General features: G+C 51.3%; 1 protein-coding gene across 8 annotated transcripts; it reads right to left on the bottom strand.

Moving 5' to 3' along the window:
- Positions 1-7,661: 7,661 nt before the first annotated feature.
- On the bottom strand, positions 7,662-16,242 carry Sh2d6 (SH2 domain containing 6). Of its 8 annotated transcripts, none has more exons than XM_076939915.1 (17): positions 15,757-16,241; positions 15,604-15,629; positions 15,206-15,240; positions 14,773-14,843; positions 14,551-14,680; positions 13,865-13,986; positions 12,956-13,019; positions 12,083-12,105; positions 11,666-11,726; positions 11,205-11,283; positions 10,633-10,663; positions 10,480-10,504; positions 10,226-10,303; positions 10,009-10,067; positions 9,646-9,729; positions 9,327-9,485; positions 7,662-8,199 (listed from the first exon to the last, which is right to left on the bottom strand). In XM_076939915.1, exons 1-17 carry the CDS (start codon positions 15,757-15,759, stop codon positions 8,194-8,196), a joined length of 1,056 nt encoding a protein of 351 aa, XP_076796030.1. In that variant the 5' UTR covers positions 15,760-16,241; the 3' UTR covers positions 7,662-8,193. The 8 variants fall into 8 exon arrangements, with proteins under 8 accessions (XP_076796030.1, XP_076796028.1, XP_076796027.1 ...); XM_076939913.1 differs by having other exon boundaries at positions 7,662-8,031; positions 14,773-14,789; positions 15,757-16,238; XM_076939912.1 differs by having other exon boundaries at positions 7,662-8,031; positions 15,757-16,238.
- Positions 16,243-16,779: the final 537 nt, after the last annotated feature.

Consider the following 16,779-nt stretch of genomic DNA (forward strand, 5'->3'; position numbering starts at 1 on the left):
AGAGTGTGCTTCAGCTGTTGTAGGCTGTTGAAAACCAAGTCTCTTATCAGGGTATATGGTTCCAGATGGCTGCAAAGATAATCTAGCCGCTTTCTGCTAAAAGTCGGCTCCCAACACTATCTATACCCTCCCAACATCACGTGTACTCCACGGGCCTAGCCTCAGCACGGGTCTTGCCTCAGCACATGTAACTAATCAGCCGGAGTCCTTGGAAGTGGCAACAGACTGCAGCACACCACCAGAAGTGTTTTGGAGTGTTTCTCTTTATGGAGTCCCGACAAATGCAGCTCAACTACACAGTGTTACAAGGACCAATACACATGTGCTGTTAGCAAAGAATCCTTCGTCATGTGTACTTTCATGTGCTTGCTTTAGCAGAGCATCCTCTCTCCTGTGTCTGCTTCTGCAAAACGTTCCTTCACGAGTCTGCTTTAGCCTTTCACCTGTGTCCACTTTAACAAAGTATTCCTTCACGTCTTTGCCCCAACAAAACACCGTTCAACCGACTTTCCAAAGAACCCTTAAATTTCCACTTCACCTCCCGCTTCTGGCACTGTGATCTTCTTCACTGACGTTATATTTCACACCCAAGACAGAACACCAGGACAGATGAGGAAGGATTCAGCCTAGAAGCCCCCTGAGATATCAGGGCTTGTGACAGTGTGGCCCTGAGGAACTCTGGCCTTTAGCTACAGAACGGTTCTGTATGCGCTGCTTAGGGGACAGTGCCTTTGGCCACTGAGTTATAATGTGTACTTGTGTTGTTTGTGGGTAAGGACCAGCCCGCAGATAGTGCCCTGGGGAGCCAGCCCTTGGCCTTGACCTTCCAAGCTGGGACATTAACTGAGCCAACTGTGTGAGGAAAGAAATCTAATAGCATGTGGGTCAGAGATTTCAGTGTTCAGGAGCCAGGGTCCAGGGGAAGCTTCAGGGCCTGTGGGTGCCTGGCAGAACCACAAACCTTCTTTCTGTCCCTTTAACCCAGTGGGTATTGTTTAACTCAGGGCCTCAGCTCAGAGTCCTGCCCACAGGGCACACAAGAGCCCTTGCCTCTGTCCTTGAGATGTCCATAGAGAGGACATGGCATTTCATCTAAGAACTTAAGATCCTTTCCAGAGCAAAGAGGCATTAGGGAGGTGGGTGATAATATCCCCTGGTCATCAGAAGCACCTAGTGTGTAACATCTTAACCTCCCTAAGAAACAAGGCTGATGCCAACTGCCATATTTGACTGTGCCTCAGGGACCCCATAGGGTGATAAAGGACGAAGAAGGGTAGACACAACTGGGACACGAAATTTAACTCTGGTCGTTTGCTATTGGTTCTCCACGAGTGCTCAAAGCACAGGACTTTGGTCTTCCCTGCCCTGAGCATAAAAGTTAAGTGTCATATGAACTTGAGTGTGAGCCTAGGGCTTCTGGAAAAATACACAGTGGAAACACTGCTGACCTCGGAGAAAGGGACAGCTGAGGGACAGATGTTTCAGGAAGACTTGTTTTTCTAATATATATATATATATATATATATATATATATATATATATATATATATATATATGTTTTTTTTGAGACAGGGTTTCTCTGTATAGCCTTGGCTGTCCTGGAACTCACTCAGTAGACCAGGCTAGCCTTGAACTCAAGTGCTGGGATTAAAGGCGTGCACCACCACTGCCCGGCTCTATTATATATTTTTAACAGACTTTTAAAAATTATTCTTTCAATTATTTATCTGTGTAGCATATGTACACGTGCATGCAGATGCCCTCAGAGGCCAGAAGAGCATGTCCATGCCCTGAAGCTGCAGTTACTAGCAGTTGTGAGCCACCTGATGTGGGTGCTGGGAACCTCAGCAAGGGCAGCCACACTGTTTATAGCTAAGCCATTCCTGCATTCACCCTATCCCACCCCATCCCACACACATCCCCCCCCCCTTTTTTTTTTGAGATAGGAGATCATGTAGTCCAGGTTGGCCTTGAACACTGTCTTAATTAGGGTTTCTACTGCTGTGGAGAAACGCTTTGACAACAGCAACTCTTATAAAGAAAATCATGTCATTGGGGTTGGCTTACAGTTCAGAGGGTTGCTCCACCATCTTCACGGCAGGAAGCATGGCAGCACATAGGCAGACATGGTGCTGGAGAAGGAGCCGAGAGTTCTACCTCTGGATTGGCAGGCAGAAGGAAGAGAGAGAGAGCGATACTGGGCCTGGCTTGAGCACTTGAAACCTCAAAGCACACCCCCCCAGTGACACCACAAGGCCACACCTACTCCAACAAGGCCATATCTCCCAATAGTTCCACTCCCTGTGAGCCTGTGGGAACCATTTTCACTCAAACCATCAAAAGCACATTATGTAGCAGAGGACAACACTGAGTTTAACTTTTGATCACCCTGCCTGCACTGTCAGGGTGCTGGGACCGCGGGCCTTTGCAGTGTACTGCCATACAATTTCAACAACTAATAAACAAATAATAAAATTCCAGTAGTTCCAGGGATTGGTTCAAGGTTGGGCAGAGACAGTTGTGCTTTCTTTAGATGCCCTTTCAATGAACCAGTAGCTCGCCCAACCCAAGAAGGGTGGGAGTAGTTGGTACAGGTTGCACTCTCCAGAACAAGGCTTTCATACTCAGCTACCCACGGGTCTAGACAGCCAGGGATGGTGGGGGAACTCAAGAAAGTGGGTGCACGGCCACCAGAGAAGGTCAAAGGTGGCTGAGGAAAAAGGGTATACTCCAGGTAGAACTGGATAGAGTGGGAAAGACCTTACATGGCTCCAATGTCAGAAGTCCATGTGGCCACTAATTGCTTGGGTGTGTCTAGAACCGGAACCAGGTGTCCCTGGGAATCTTCAGGGACTTGCAACTCTAAGTTGCAGCAGTAATAAACCAAGGTCACACCAGAACCCTCCCTAGTTAACTTCCTGCCCCGTTGGTCACTGGCCACTGTTGTTGGAGGTTTTGTTCCTGTTATTGGGTTTGGTTATTTGTAGTGTTGGGTATCAAACCCAGGGCCTTGTGCATGCTAAGCGAACACTTTATTCCCCAAGCTACATGCCCAGCCCTTGGTATCTCTATCAAACAACAAAATAAAAACCTTGTGCTGTCATGAGCTAGGGAGGAGCCTGTCCCAACGTTCCAGCACAGCTAGAAAGGCATCAGTAGAAGCTTCCAGCATGAAGACCTCAGCCAGTGTGATCATACAGGCTGTTTGTTGCCTGGGTTGCTGAGAGCTAGGCAGGTGAGTGATCTGGAAGTGGACTTGCTAAAGAGACTCTGACTTCTCTGCTCATTTTTGCTTCCCTCTCACCGGGAGCAAGAGGCAAGGCGGGGAAGCTCCTGGGAGCCTTCTGCCTTAATTTCCAAGGCCTGGCAATTGTCCCTGTAGCTGATGCAAGGCCTGGGGTGGGTGAGCTCAGCCTGTCCCTAGCACTAGAAGCCTCTTGCACTTGAAAACACATCTATGCACTGTTCCCTTTTAGATTTAATCCTCCCTGAAGCAGAACAAGCCCACCTATGGATCTGGATGCAGGTTCTGTTGGGCACTGAACTTTTCCAAGTCGATCCTACAGCAGTGCCTCACAGGGACATGTCCAGTGGAAACAGAGGCCTCCGGAGCCGGCAGGCTCGGGCCCAGACCTCACCACAGCATCCTGTCCCCTTGCCTGAGTCATTCCAAGCTTTTCTTCACTCACCTTCCCTGCCCTCAAAAGGATGCTGTTCCCTGTGTAGCCACCTAATACATTCTCATATGTGTGTGTGTGTGTGTGTGTGTATGTGTGTGTTCCTTCTCACACCAACCCTAAACAGGCATTCACTGTTTTCTTCTTTTTTTTAATTTATTTTTTTGAAACAGGGTTTTTCTATGTAGCCCGGTTGTCTTGCTACTTTCTCTGTAGACCAGGCTGGCCTCAAACTCAGAGATCTGCCTGCCTCTGCCTCCGTAATGCTGGAATTAAAGGTGTGCACCACTGCTGTCTTTTTCTTCTTTTTAATAGCCCCACACACACCCAGGGTGTATAAAGCTGAGGCTAGCCCAAACTCAAGACCTTCCTACCTCTACCCCTTGAACTCTAGAATCATAGGCATGGGTCACCACACACAGCTTCATGGACTCTGTTTTCGAAATGGAGAGGGCTGGGGGTGTAGTTCAGTGCATATCTAAGCATGTACCAGGCCCTGGGTTGGCTTCTAATTGCTGCATGGCAAATAAATAAAAGCAACATAACCCAGACTCTAATTGGGAAAGAGTATTGCATGCCTGTAATCTCGACTGCTCGGGAGGCCCAGGCAGGAGAATAGAAAACTCAAGCATAGCCTGGGCAGAATAACAAGAACTCATCTCAGCAGTGCCAGCTCTCAGTGCTAGATGCCTGTTTAGCATGTACAAGCCCGAGGGTTTGCTTCCTGGAATAAACAAGGAGGCAGGGGGGTGACGGAGGTTAGGCCTCACAGAGGTTGAATGGCTCAGCCAAACTTGGATTCTTCCGTGCACGTTTCTCTCAAGTCAGCTGCACCTGCCATAGAGAGTCAGCTGCAAGCCTAGGATGGTTAACTCAGATCACACTGGGGGCCCGGCAGATGTGTGCTGGCCGTGCCCGTAGCTTTCACATCCTTCCCAACTGCACACTTCCTGGTCTTTCAGGTCCTTAGTAACAGACAATTTGGTATCTGTCACGCACAGCATTTCTCAAGGACTTGTTCTCTGGGTGGCAGATAGCCCTGCCTGGAATTTTCTAGTCTGGCCTGTTCACCTCAGGAAACGTGGCTGAGTGCTTGGCAGGATTGTGCAGTGGAAAACTCAAGGGCTCCCGTCTCCCTGGAATTATAGAAATACCCGAAGCCTCCAACGCTCCCTGCATCTATGCTGGCTCACTGACCTCTGCCCTAGGAAGCTGGAGCAGTGCTCCCCCTCTGTCCTCCCATGCTCATACCCTCCTTGTTCACACTCCTTACCAGGCCTCCCAGGTTCCTCTAGGCCTGCCCCTGCCATCTTTTACTCTTTCACATTTAGAAAGGCAAAAAGCCTGGAAAAACAGGATGGTTGCCAGCCAGTCATAGCTGTACACAGGAATTAACTATTACCGGCTGGTGACGTAGCCCAGTTAGTAGAATGCTTGCCTAACGTTTATGAAGCCCTAGGCTCAGTCCCCAGTGTGGAACAAACTGGCTGTGGTGACTCATGTCTGTCATCTCAAAAGGTAGAGTCAGAAGAGTCAGGAGTTCAAGGTCATCCTTGGCTGCACAGCAAGTTTGATGCCAACCTGTGCAACGTGAAACCTTGTCTCAAAACAAAACCAAAACTTCAAAATCTAATAAAACTGTTGTCTTTGAATAAAAAAAAAAAATTAGATTTTTTTTTTTAGACAATCTTGGCTTGGTCTTTCGTGTTGAAAGAAGTCCAGACTGTCAGCTTAGAGGAACTTGGGATAGACTTAGATAATGATTTTTCAACTAACGCTTGTCACCAACTGTATTCAGAGGCCTGATTATCCGATAATACAGGGCAGGGATGGTGGGCTGCTCCTGGGGGTGAAAGGGCATCTGCTAAGTAGCAGGGGCCCAGGCTAGGAGGAGGAAGATGAAGGTGAAGGCCAGAATGGGTTGGGTCCCAGGGAAAGAAGACATCTGGATACACGGGTCAGCTGAGGAGGTGCTGAGCCAGCTCTGGGCCTTGCTCTTACTCGGTGGGAGGAGGGAGTGTTGCCGCAGCGTGTGGAGGTCAGAGACTAACTTAGCCAAGATGGTTCTCTCCTTCCCTCGTGTCAGGCTTGGCAGGAAACTGACCCCACACACTGAACCACGTTAATGACCTGCTGTCCTAAGGGTTTGCTCTTTTCTTCCACCCCGGGCTCTAATTAGGCACTGCCCCCACTACCTGGACTGTTTCCCTGATTGTTACAGGAACAATGAGTGAATGTAACGTTACCTTGGTTTTTTTGTTATGTGTGTTGGGGGTTGTTCTGAGACAGTTTGGGAGTAGTTTTAACTGGACTGGAACTCAATATAAACCAGGCTAGCTAAGAATTACCAATTCTCCTGCCTCAGCATGAAGTACCTTTGGAGCCAATAACAGAAGCGCTCTTAGCTACGCCCTCCCAGGAGGAATTCATTAAAAAGGCCAGAAAAGGCTTTTCTGTCCTTGAAGTAGGGGGTCCTCCAAGAGAATGCAACTGCTAAGCAGATGAGGGCACCCCAAAGTGCCAAAGACCCACATCCTAAGAAGTCCCTAGGTGCCTGGAGAATTAGTAGGAAAGACAGGCCATTCCCATGGCTTGAGCCTAGAAGTGGCCTAGGGTAAAAAGAAATGCTAGGCTATCGGGGACTGGCAGGCAGCTGGGAATCCCTACCCTCGGGCTCCCTCAGCCAGCTGAAGCCCCAGCTGCCAGTCCGGGGCCCCGCCACTCCTGCAGCACTAGGGCAGGTGCTGTCCTTGACCAGACTCCCTGGCTTGAAGCTGCTTCCCTGCTGGGACGTTATCAGTAGCAGTTAATTGACCCGAATTCTAAGCTGGTTTGGGAGAAGGGAGTCAGAGCGCTGCTCCGTGAGGCGCCTCTTACGCACGGAAGGACCCCACTTAGGCCTCCTAACCAGAGGTCGATGATTGTGCAGGGACAATTATCTTCCCATCTAGGGAGGGTAATCTGCCAGAGGGTGATGACGAACGGAGGCGACTGTGAACGCTCCCGCAGCCCACGTGGCCCGCCCCACCCCCTGCCTCGCGTTTGCAGATCTCCAGGCCCCGGCTTCCGCCCCGACACCCCACAAGCGTCCCGGTCACGCCAGACTCTAGGTTCCCCAGGAGGCGGTCCAGAGGTATTGGGGTGCAGCATGGCACCAGTGGGAGCCGTGCCCTCCGTGCCAGCCCCCACGCCAGGCAGTCGCTGAGCTGCCCTTTGTTTCTCGGAGGCTCCAGACTTCTGCGGAGTCATGGTCACGTGGTGCTTCCGGCACGGGGTGTTCCAGGCTCCACGCCAGGGCCCGGAGACGCCCCCGCCCTGGGCCAGCCTGTGGGTTGCTGGATGCCAGCCCAATCCGGAGCCCCTTATTCCTCTTGGGCCCCGCGTCCTGCCTGGCAGCTCAGTTCTGGGTCGCAGAGCCTCTACCATCCACTGGCCCGGCCTCTCCCAGCTCCTTTGTTCATCCTTCCCCAGGCTTTCATCCAGACTGTCTCCTGGGGTCCTTCCCATACTATACGCTAGACATCCATCCAATGGTTGCCATCAGCCTTCTCTCTCCTCCAGAAACCTTGAGCCTGTTTCCCTTCCTCGCCCAAGACCAGCAGGCATAAACAAACATCAGTGTATTGGCCTGGCCCTCCTCCTCTTTGGCAAAGAACTTAGAAGGACAAAAGCCAGAACCAGGTAGAAACGGGTCCCTTCCCTCTGCAATTTAGCCTACCAGGTAGTACCACACAGCAACAGACTCCATTCCCCTTAGGAAGTGTGAGGCCTTCTGGGGAAGGCTTCTTCTCAGCACATTCCAGAATCCATCCCCTGTACTGGAGGGACTCTTCCCAGCACCTACATCTGGTAACTTACACCCCCTAACTCGGACTCCAGGGTATCTGATGCTGTCCTCTGTGGACATGGGCCCTCACATGCACATGAGCACACACAGATGGACCTACTATAATAGTAATAATGAGGTGTGCTATTAAAAGAGAATTCAGTCAATAAATGTTTATTGAAAGTATACTGCCTGCTGGGAACCTAGTGCCTCCCAGAAGATGCTAACCCCCCCACAAGAAATCAGTCTAAGGAGAAGCAGTCTTTGAGGAAGCCAACCTCCTCCCCAGGTGGACCACCTGCAGGGCCTTTGGGGTGGAGGCTGGCAGGGGAAAGAAAGCAGCCTAAAATGAGAGGGGAGTGTGAAGGGGCACAGCCTGTGCCAAAGGTGGATTTGCGTCCTGCTGTTTCTTCAGGACTTGATGGGGAAGAGCAGACAGGTGAATCCGCGGCCGCCGCTGTGTCGGTCCACAAGAGGCAGGGGGTGCGTCATGTAATGCTGAACCATGGCAGCCACAGAGGAGAAGAGCTGTGTACGGCAGGCAGGGCATCTGTGGGTCCCTTGAGTTTTAGTCTGCCAACAACTTTCTAAGGCAACCGTGGGGCCTGGCGGGGGAGCTGGCTGGCATTTTTCTGGATATTTTTCTTCCCACTGTGCTATGAAACTGCAATGCCGCTTTGCTGGCTGGTTTTAAGCCTGCAACCACACAGGCATGCTATGCTGTTGGCCAGCCTCAGGCTTCCAGAGCTGGGTAAGAACTGCTTTAGGCCTAGGCTTCTGCTGTGGTCTCTCTCAAGGGAAGCTGAGTGGTGGATGATTGTCTAGGTCTGAATCCAACCAGTTGGATTCAACTCAGCAACTGGGTTCCTCCCCAGTTGCTGGGGGAGAAAGGTCCTTGGAGATTTCTGCCCTCCTCTCAGATGGTCTCATTGCCCTCACCTTGACCCCATGAAGACTGAACCACAGCACAAGGAAAAGCTTCCCCAAAGAAGGATGGGCCTCTTTTCACAGTGCCAGATGTCTGGGAAGATGTTCAGGCCTCTAAGCTTCACACACAGGCACACACACACACACACACACACACACACACACAGAGCTTTATTTTGTTTTTAAACATGGTCTCACTTTGTAGTTCTAGCTGGTCTAGAACTAAAGATACCCATCTGCTTCTGGCTCCCAAGTACTGGAGTGCCACCATGCCTAGCCACCTTGTTTATTAGGATTTTCCTTTTAATTTTTTTTTAACAGGTACGAGTGTTTTACCTACAGGGATATATGTGCATCCCATGCATGGGGTGCTTGCAGAGGCCAGAGAGGGCAGTAAATCCCTCAGAACTGGGGCTATAGACAATTGTAATGGCCACGTGGGTACTGGGAGCTCGACTCCAGTCCAAACCAGTAAGTGAACTTAACCACTGAGTCATCTCTCCAGTCCCAACCTTGTTTTTTGAGACAAGGCCTCTCACTGGCTTGGAGCTCACCATGGAGGCTGGATGGCCAATGAGTCTGAGACCTACACACCTGTGTCTCAACCTCCCCAGTTCAGGACGATAAACCCGAGCCACCACTGCTGTCTTATTTAACCCCCCCCCCCCCCCCCCCGAGTCTCTGGGAGTAAAACTCAGACCCTCATATTGCAAGGCAGGAACTTACAGTCAGAACTACCTCAGAGGCCTTCCCCTCTGTCATTTCTATTCCACCCAGGGTGAGGGGGGAAGCAGTCAGTGTGTTTTCCCTGAACACACACATGCTCCTGACCAGGCCCAGGGTGCTGCTCTGTGACCCACCTCACGGATTTGCCCCATGACTCCTCTAGTACCCACCTCCTCACGATTCCTGCCCTCCCGACCCAGGGCATAGTGGTGCCCACCGTCCAGATGCCGGATGGGAATGTTGAAGACCCGGCCTCTGAGGAGCACTGCCAGAGTGAAGGGCTGGGAACTGTGAGGCCCAGAGCTGAGGCGCACCGTGTAGGCTCCATCCTGTGGGGGAGACCCCGGCCCTGAACTTCATCTTCCGGCTGCCTAAGCCCAGCTGACTGATTGTGCAGAGGGCCTCCCAGGCCCTTGCTGCCAGCTTCCTCAGTGACAGGCAGAGAATGGAAGGACTTTCAGAGAAGGCCAAGAGTTGACAAATGCCCACCTTTTGGAAGTGAAGCAGGGCTCTCTCAACAGACTGACGGTCAGAGTTCCCAGAGTACCAAGGCTGACCCAGCACACTGCCATCCTGAACATACACAGAGCTACTCAGAGACACTCCAGCACTGAGTTGGGCTTGGAGAGCAGAGAACCCTGGGGTACAATTATCCGTGTTTATGTCTACCAGCCCCAGACTGAGGCCTACAGGCCAGCCAGGTAGTGCCTGTGCCTGGAGTGCAGCATGGGGGAGGTGCACTCTGTTCAGTGCATGCACGTTGGGGTGTAGGACGCAGGGTTGGGAGGGCTCCTGGGCAAGGACTCTGCTTCCCAAAAGCATCACCCACATCTGCTCCCAGCTTCCGCTCACCTCAGCAGTAGAGGTACTCAGAGCAGGGACTACAGAGGAAGCAGACAGCTTCCTTCCTGCTGAAAGAAGCAGAGAAGAGGGCTAGAACCAGGAAGAGTATGGATAGGAAGGCTTTATGGGTGGGTACTCCATCAGAGGGTGCCAGCATGTCTAAAGCCCGGCATAGGCCATTCTGTGCTCCTTGGATTCCCAGGCCCAACACCCTGGGAGGACCCACCAGACAGGCCTTGCATGATTTCCAAATGAGAACTGATCTTGGGACACACACTGGCAGCTTCTCGAGTTAGTGCAGACCCTGGGGAATGCCCAGGAGGATTCTCGCAGGCCTGATCTCAACAGGAGTCAGAGCTGCAAGGACCCACTTGATGAAGTAAATAGGGCCTGAGGATCTGGGAGGGGGCTGGTCTGTTGCCAGGGGGAGTAAGACCCTAGCAGAGCAGTCCCATACAGACTGAAGATGGATGTACTCACCTTTCAACCTGCCATCCACAGCTCCCTGGGACACAGGAAGTCTGGTCAGATGAGAGCTGGCCTTCCAGGCTGCTGCCCAAAACCTGAAGTCCCACCCTAGGCCTCCCTCCCACCCCTCTGGGCTCACTTCTTCCTAGACCACTAGCCTCTTACATTCCGGGGCTCCTGGTGACCAACCACTGACCTGCAAGGAATAAATTGGGGAACAGAGCTCAGAGGATTTCTTTTTGGTTTTGTTTCCTTTTCTTTTCTTTCTTTTTTTTTTTCCTAAGATTTATTTTATGTATGTGAATACACTGTTGCTGTCTTCAGACACATCAGAAGAGGGCATTGGATCCCATTACAGATGGTTGTGAGCCACCATGTGGTTGCTGGAACTGAACTCAGGACCTCTGGAAGAACAGCTACGCTCCTAACCACTGAGCCGTCTCTCTGGCCCTTGTCTGTCTGTCTGTCTGTCTGTCTTTCTTTCTTTCTTTCTTTCTTTCTTTCTTTCTTCCTTTCTTTTTTATTCTTTTTGAGACAGGATCTCACTATGCAGCCTCAGCTGATTCCAAACTCTCTATGTAAGCTAGACTGGCTTTAAATTCACAGAGATCTGCCTGCCTCTGTGTCCCAAATGCTGGGATTAAAGAAAGGCATTTGCTACCATGTCTGGCCTCTGGGGTTCCCTCCATTAGAGAACCCACTGTCCCATGCTGTTTCCTTCCACCGCGGCATCTTACTTGGGCAATCCAGATGTTCTTGGCAGAGGAACTGGAGGCACCATGGCTTTGGAGCTCAGAGACCTAGTCAAGGCTGGAACTAGAACAGAGAGGGCAGACAGCGTCTGGCTGGGGACCAGGCAGGGAAGTCCAGCTGAACAGGAAGCGGCTGAGAACAGCCTAGGGATCTACTGTTGTCTTTGACTTGGCTCTCCTGGAGACCTTCTACAGGGAGATTCCCGCTTGGTGGCCTGGCTGTAGCAGCTGAGAAGCCCTACCCAGCTTTTGCTCTAAGGGTGTCAGTCACCTCTTTGGTAGGGACAGTGTGGGACTAATGGCAGAAATGAAGACACCCTGGTAGGGTCTAGAGGGGAGTGTTTTGGAGGGAACAAGAATGGGGTCAGGAGAGAGTGTGTTCATGGGTAGTGGAGGCTTCAGGAATGTGAGGGGCAGGCTCAGGGATGGGAGGGGCAGGTGCTCACGTGGATCTGGCTCACACTCCAGGTAGATGTCCTCATCTGGTTTCACTGCACTGTCTGTTTCCTAAGGTGTAGGATTATGGGTTTGTCTAGACCCGAGGTCCAGTTTAGGAATCTGCCTCATTAATGAGGAAGTAAGACATGCAAGAAGCCACTGAGTGAGAGGAAGGTGGCTCTAGATGTCTCACTTTCTCCTTACCATGCCTTAGGAAGGGCATGCCCTAACTGACTTCTCCTTTAGGAGTGCTTGGAGAGTGGGGAGGCTCTGGGTGGCACCCTCAGGCCCACTGGCTTATACTTGTGGCAGAGAGAAGGACTCTACCCCAGACTTTTCCTCTAGACTACCCAGGTGCTCACTCCACTCTGATCAGTTTCCTAGAAAAGTCCCTGGACTACAGGATAGAGAAGAAGGCAGCTCACCACTCTGGCAGGTGTACCTCGCCCTGTAAAGGAAAAGGGAGAGCCAGCCTTCATGAGCATCAGTGAGCAAGGGCCTGGGCAGCCTTGGTCACTGTGCTCCTCAGAGCTAGCTTTGGAGACCCAGGAGAACACACCTCATTCACTCATCCTTTTTCTTTACAACCTTGAAATGTCACCAGGCTTGACTTCTCACCAAATTTGCTAGGCTTGGTTCTAGATAACTTTATGATAGAAACAAAAACCAACCAACCAAACAAACAACCAACCAAACAAACAAAAAAAACTATAGCTACCTGCAGAGTGATGGAGGTTTACCAACAACTGAGAAGAATAAGATGGATGGTGCCTCATGTGAGCTGTTTGACCTTGGGCAGGAGGATGCTAACCCTCCTGTAACCTGTTTTACACAGGGATGGTTCAAGTGGTCCATCTCCCCATCCTGACATCCTAAGGTCCTGTGGTCAGAGGCCTGAAGGCACTGACCATAGGAGTAATTCACTGGACAGTGAAGGCAATCAGAGTGACAGCCCAAGGTTGCCCGTCAATGAGAGATAGTGTTCAGAGGTCTCAATAGGGAGGGTCTAGATTTGACCTCTTCATTCTAGATGTCCCTTCCCTGGCCCAGAGATCACATAGGCTGAAGATAGGGCCTGGAGGTCAGGGCCCCTGCTTTCGAACTCTCTAGGGCACAGCAATTCATGCTTTTGGTGGTAATGATACTGTACTGACTGACTTGGAGGCTTGGCAAACAAAAAGGAGGTGTGGCTAGGAGGGATGCAACAAGCCTGATTCAGGGCAACCCCAAAATTCTAGCCTTGTAGGAGAAGACTCCTCTCCCTATGTAGAGCCATGGAAAGAGAAAAGACACTCTACCTCGCCTTCCAAATACAGGTCCCTGCTTTGGGGTTGCAGGTTGCAGGTTCACTGCCATCTTCAGCTGTGGGCATAATGGGAGGAGGGAAATGAGGGAGGAAGGAGGAGGGAAGTGAGGGAGGAAGGAGGAGGGAAGTGAGGGAGAAGGGAGGACAGAGAAAGGCATGAAATGCAAGCACTAGAGGAACAAGGAAGTTGGGGTGCAAGGGGGTAGAGCCAATGTGCTGCTTTCAAAGCTAATGCTGACTTGTTAGATTTGTTCATGCCAGAAGCAGAGGCAGGAAGAGCATGGGTCTAAGGCCAGCCTGGGCTCCATGAGAACCCTCTCAACTGCCCCTCCCCCTAGAAACCCCAACTGAACAAACATAAAACACTACAACAGAAGACAACCCTTCTCTCTGCCTTTAGTTGGGGGGGTCCTTTCCTTACTGTGGAATTTCCCCTGTTAGTCTGTTTGTTTGTTTATTTATTTTTATTCTGTAAAATACAAAAGCAGCACGGTAGTTTTCCATGGATAACCACCAGATCACAGTGGGAAAGGGAGCTGGGAATGAGGAGAGCTGGCCACTGTGGCCAGTGAGAGGGGTCCTGTGGCCCAGAGCCTAGGTGTGGGCTGCTGAGCCTTGCCCCCAACCCCAGCAGAGGAGGGAGGGCCCGGTGGAGCAGCCACAAGGAGCAGGGAGCAGAGCAGCGGGTGGGTAAGGAAGAGATGAAAGGACCCTTTAGGCCAGTGGGAAGAGCTACTACTGGTTTTGTTGTTGTTGTTGGTTGTTGTTGTTCACTCTAGTTTCTAAAGCACCGGGCATCAGAGGTTTCATGGCTTCGAGAATATAAATGTGCTTTGGGGGTGGAATGGGAGCGGGGCGGGGGTGGGGTTTTGCAAATGAGATGTTTGTAAGATTTACTCACCGGGAAATGGTGGCCAGAGGTAGGGCGGGTAGGGAAGGAAGGGTTTATGGGGAGTCCTCTGGCCATGGTATGCTGAGGTGGGGCCGGTGGTGGCTTGGATGGATCCGGGGGCCCAGAACGATCTGGAAAAGACCCCATGCTTTGTAAACTGGGGAGAGGGAGGAAGTTCCTCCCGAGTATATTCCCATTTTCCACCCGCTCCCCACCTAGCCCCCATCTCTCTCTCCCTCTTCCTGTCCCCTCTACTTATTAGCTTGACAGCCCCGTCTCCATGGCAACTGGAGACAGTCAGCTTCCCTGCCCCCACGTGGCTAAGCCCGGGGGTGAGATGCCAGTGGTGGTGGCCTCTCAGGGCATTCCCACCCTGGTTGGGAGAATGTGCAGAGATTTCAGAGGGGGGAACGCAAGGCCCTAGGGACTGGGTCGGGCTTCCTGCTTTGTCAATGTTGCCTTGGTTACCTCGCCCCTCCCTCCCGTTTCCTCCCTATTCTCCTTTACAGTTTTAACTCCTTTCCTTCATCTCTTTGGCCTTTTCTGCCCAGCTAAGAGGCCTCGGTGGCAGCCAGCTGAGACCCTTCCCCTGCCCCAGCTCAGGCAGAGGGAAGAGAGGCGGGGCCTGGATTCTCCTTTTGTTGGACCCTCTCGCCTTGACCCAACCTCCCAGCCCCTCCTTCTTCAGCCCTCACCCAGATACAAGGAGTCCTCTTTCAAGCCAAGAGACTGTACAGGGGCCAGACTGAGGGGCAGAGCCTCACAGGGGGGCAGCTCATATTTATCCTCCTCTTCCGCTTCCTCCTGGGCCTTTATAAAGGGATGCTGGTGCCATAGGAAAGACAGAGGATGGAACATGGCAGGCCCTGGTAGCTGGTGCCGCCCTACCCTCCCCCTTCCTCAGCGTTTCGACTCACCCTGTGTCTCCATGTCTCTGGGCCAAGCAGGAAAGATGGGCTGGCTACGTTTTCTCTCCAAACTTGTGTGTCTGGACAGATAGACTGGTTTTGCTTCATCCCAGCCCACCTACTTCCAGTACAAGGCTTTGCTCCCTCTCTGATAAATAATAAATCATCTGCCCTTCAACTAAAGGAACCCACAAACATGGGCCTTTCTAGCAGCATAGACAAGACAGGTGTGTTAAAACACGAAGACCTCACAGATGTTTGTTTCGCCTATTAATGGCTCCTGACCCCTGCACCCAGATTCTGACCAAGACAAGTAAGAGAACCAAGCTTAAGCATTAAACCTTGTTGGACAAGTGGTGGGACAGGTTATCTAGAATTATTCAGAGAGATCCAACTGTGGGGGGGCCCCGCATCTGGGCCCCTAAGACCACTGTGCACTTACCTGCACATCTGGCAGGGAGAAGTGGTGTCCCCAACCTGTAAGCAGACTCTACTCAGCTCTGCCCAAGGAGACCCTGAGTTCTGTCAGGGTGACATTGCACTTTAGACCACTCGGACCTATGACTTGGAATGCCCCCTGAAGAAACTGTGTAACAGTGTAGATCTGAGATCAGAGCAACAGAAGGAGAAGACTGGTGGTGGGACTCAGGGACAGGCAGAACTGGTGGCCTTTGGTGCACAGCTGGATGAGATGGTACCCTAAGGAAGCTGGGCACAGGGCTGACAGAGAGTGGAGACGCACGGATGGTCAGTCACGCGTGGGTAGAGATACAGGGCTGCTCCAGTGAGGGGGAGGGAGGTGAAGACAAAGTGGAGAGCAGGAAAAAGAGGGGGACTCACCGGGCCTTGCTGCCGCTAAACCTGTCCTAGAATGAGCAGGAGCAGAGTAGAGGAAGTGGTTAGTACAGCTGGCACTCTCCCGGCCCAGAGTCCTGGATCACCAAGAGTCTGAGCAGGTACTCATGCCCGAGGTGCTGTAGAACCAAGTCTCACCATGGCCAGGTAGATGAGCCGAGCCCCTTTGCCTGTCTAGAGCCCAGGAGCTGCCAGAAATGTCCTGGGGGACAAGGCCCCATTGTTCCCATTATTTACATTATTTACATATTTTAAGTATTAGAAAGGTCTCCCACCCAAAATGGACTTTATCCAGGACACTCCCAGGGCCCCAGTTCTCCTCTTGTGGCTGTGGTCTCCAGTTCTTCAGCCAAACTAGAAGATCTAAGACAGACCAGGTCTCTGGAATCACCTTTTCAGAGCTATACTGGGTGACAATGATGAATAGATATCACCACATTGATGGACATATGTCACCTAGCTGTCACCCATCCCGACCCTTTACTCACTCCTACTACCACTTGCTGGTGGGTGGTGATTACAGATCAAAAAAGTTTCAGGTGAGGAGGAAATCCAGAGGCTCTCAAATGTTATGTGACCAGTTTATTCTTTAATGGGGGCGTTTATAAAACACCTATTTATCAAAGTGGGCATGGTGGCACACACTTTTAATCCTAGCACTTGGGAGGCAGAGGCAGAGAGATCTCTGTGAGTTCGAGGCAAGCTTTGAGTGAGACTATGAGACTACACACTGAATTCCACGACAGGCAGACCTCCATGGTGAAACCCTGTCTCAAACAAAACAAAAATCAAAACAGAATAAAACAAACAACAAGAAGAAAACCAAACCACCATCACCAGCTGGTTTATAAACATGTGCTACACAAGAGGCAGACAGGATGCTACAGAAAGCAGTCCAACCTTACATGTGTCATGTTTTCATTGGACTCTCGGAGTAGTTTTATGATGCAGTCACCAGTTTTACGCTCACTTTCAAATGAAGATACTGACTCACACTGATGTAACAATGCCACAAGACGGAGCGGCTTAAACAACAGAGATTTTATTTCTTCCTAGATCAGGAGGATAGAAGGCCAAGATCGGGGTTAGTTTCTGGTGAAACCTCGGTTCCTGGCTTGGATATCGCCACCCCTCTCTGTGTCCTCAGGTAGCCTCCTGCCT

Source organism: Arvicanthis niloticus, chromosome 9 (assembly GCF_011762505.2).
Source record: "Arvicanthis niloticus isolate mArvNil1 chromosome 9, mArvNil1.pat.X, whole genome shotgun sequence".
NCBI classification, from domain to species: domain Eukaryota; kingdom Metazoa; phylum Chordata; class Mammalia; order Rodentia; family Muridae; genus Arvicanthis; species Arvicanthis niloticus.

What these genes read in the sequence shown, in the direction of transcription:
- Sh2d6 (XM_076939912.1), bottom strand. An exon ending in CCTCTGGCCACCATTTCCCG is followed by an intron (nt 13,020 to 13,864) that starts GTGAGTAAATCT and finishes TTATGCCCACAG; the next exon opens with CTGAAGATGGCAGTGAACCT. An exon ending in AGAACATCTGGATTGCCCAA is followed by an intron (nt 10,664 to 11,204) that starts GTAAGATGCCGC and finishes TATTCCTTGCAG; the next exon opens with GTCAGTGGTTGGTCACCAGG.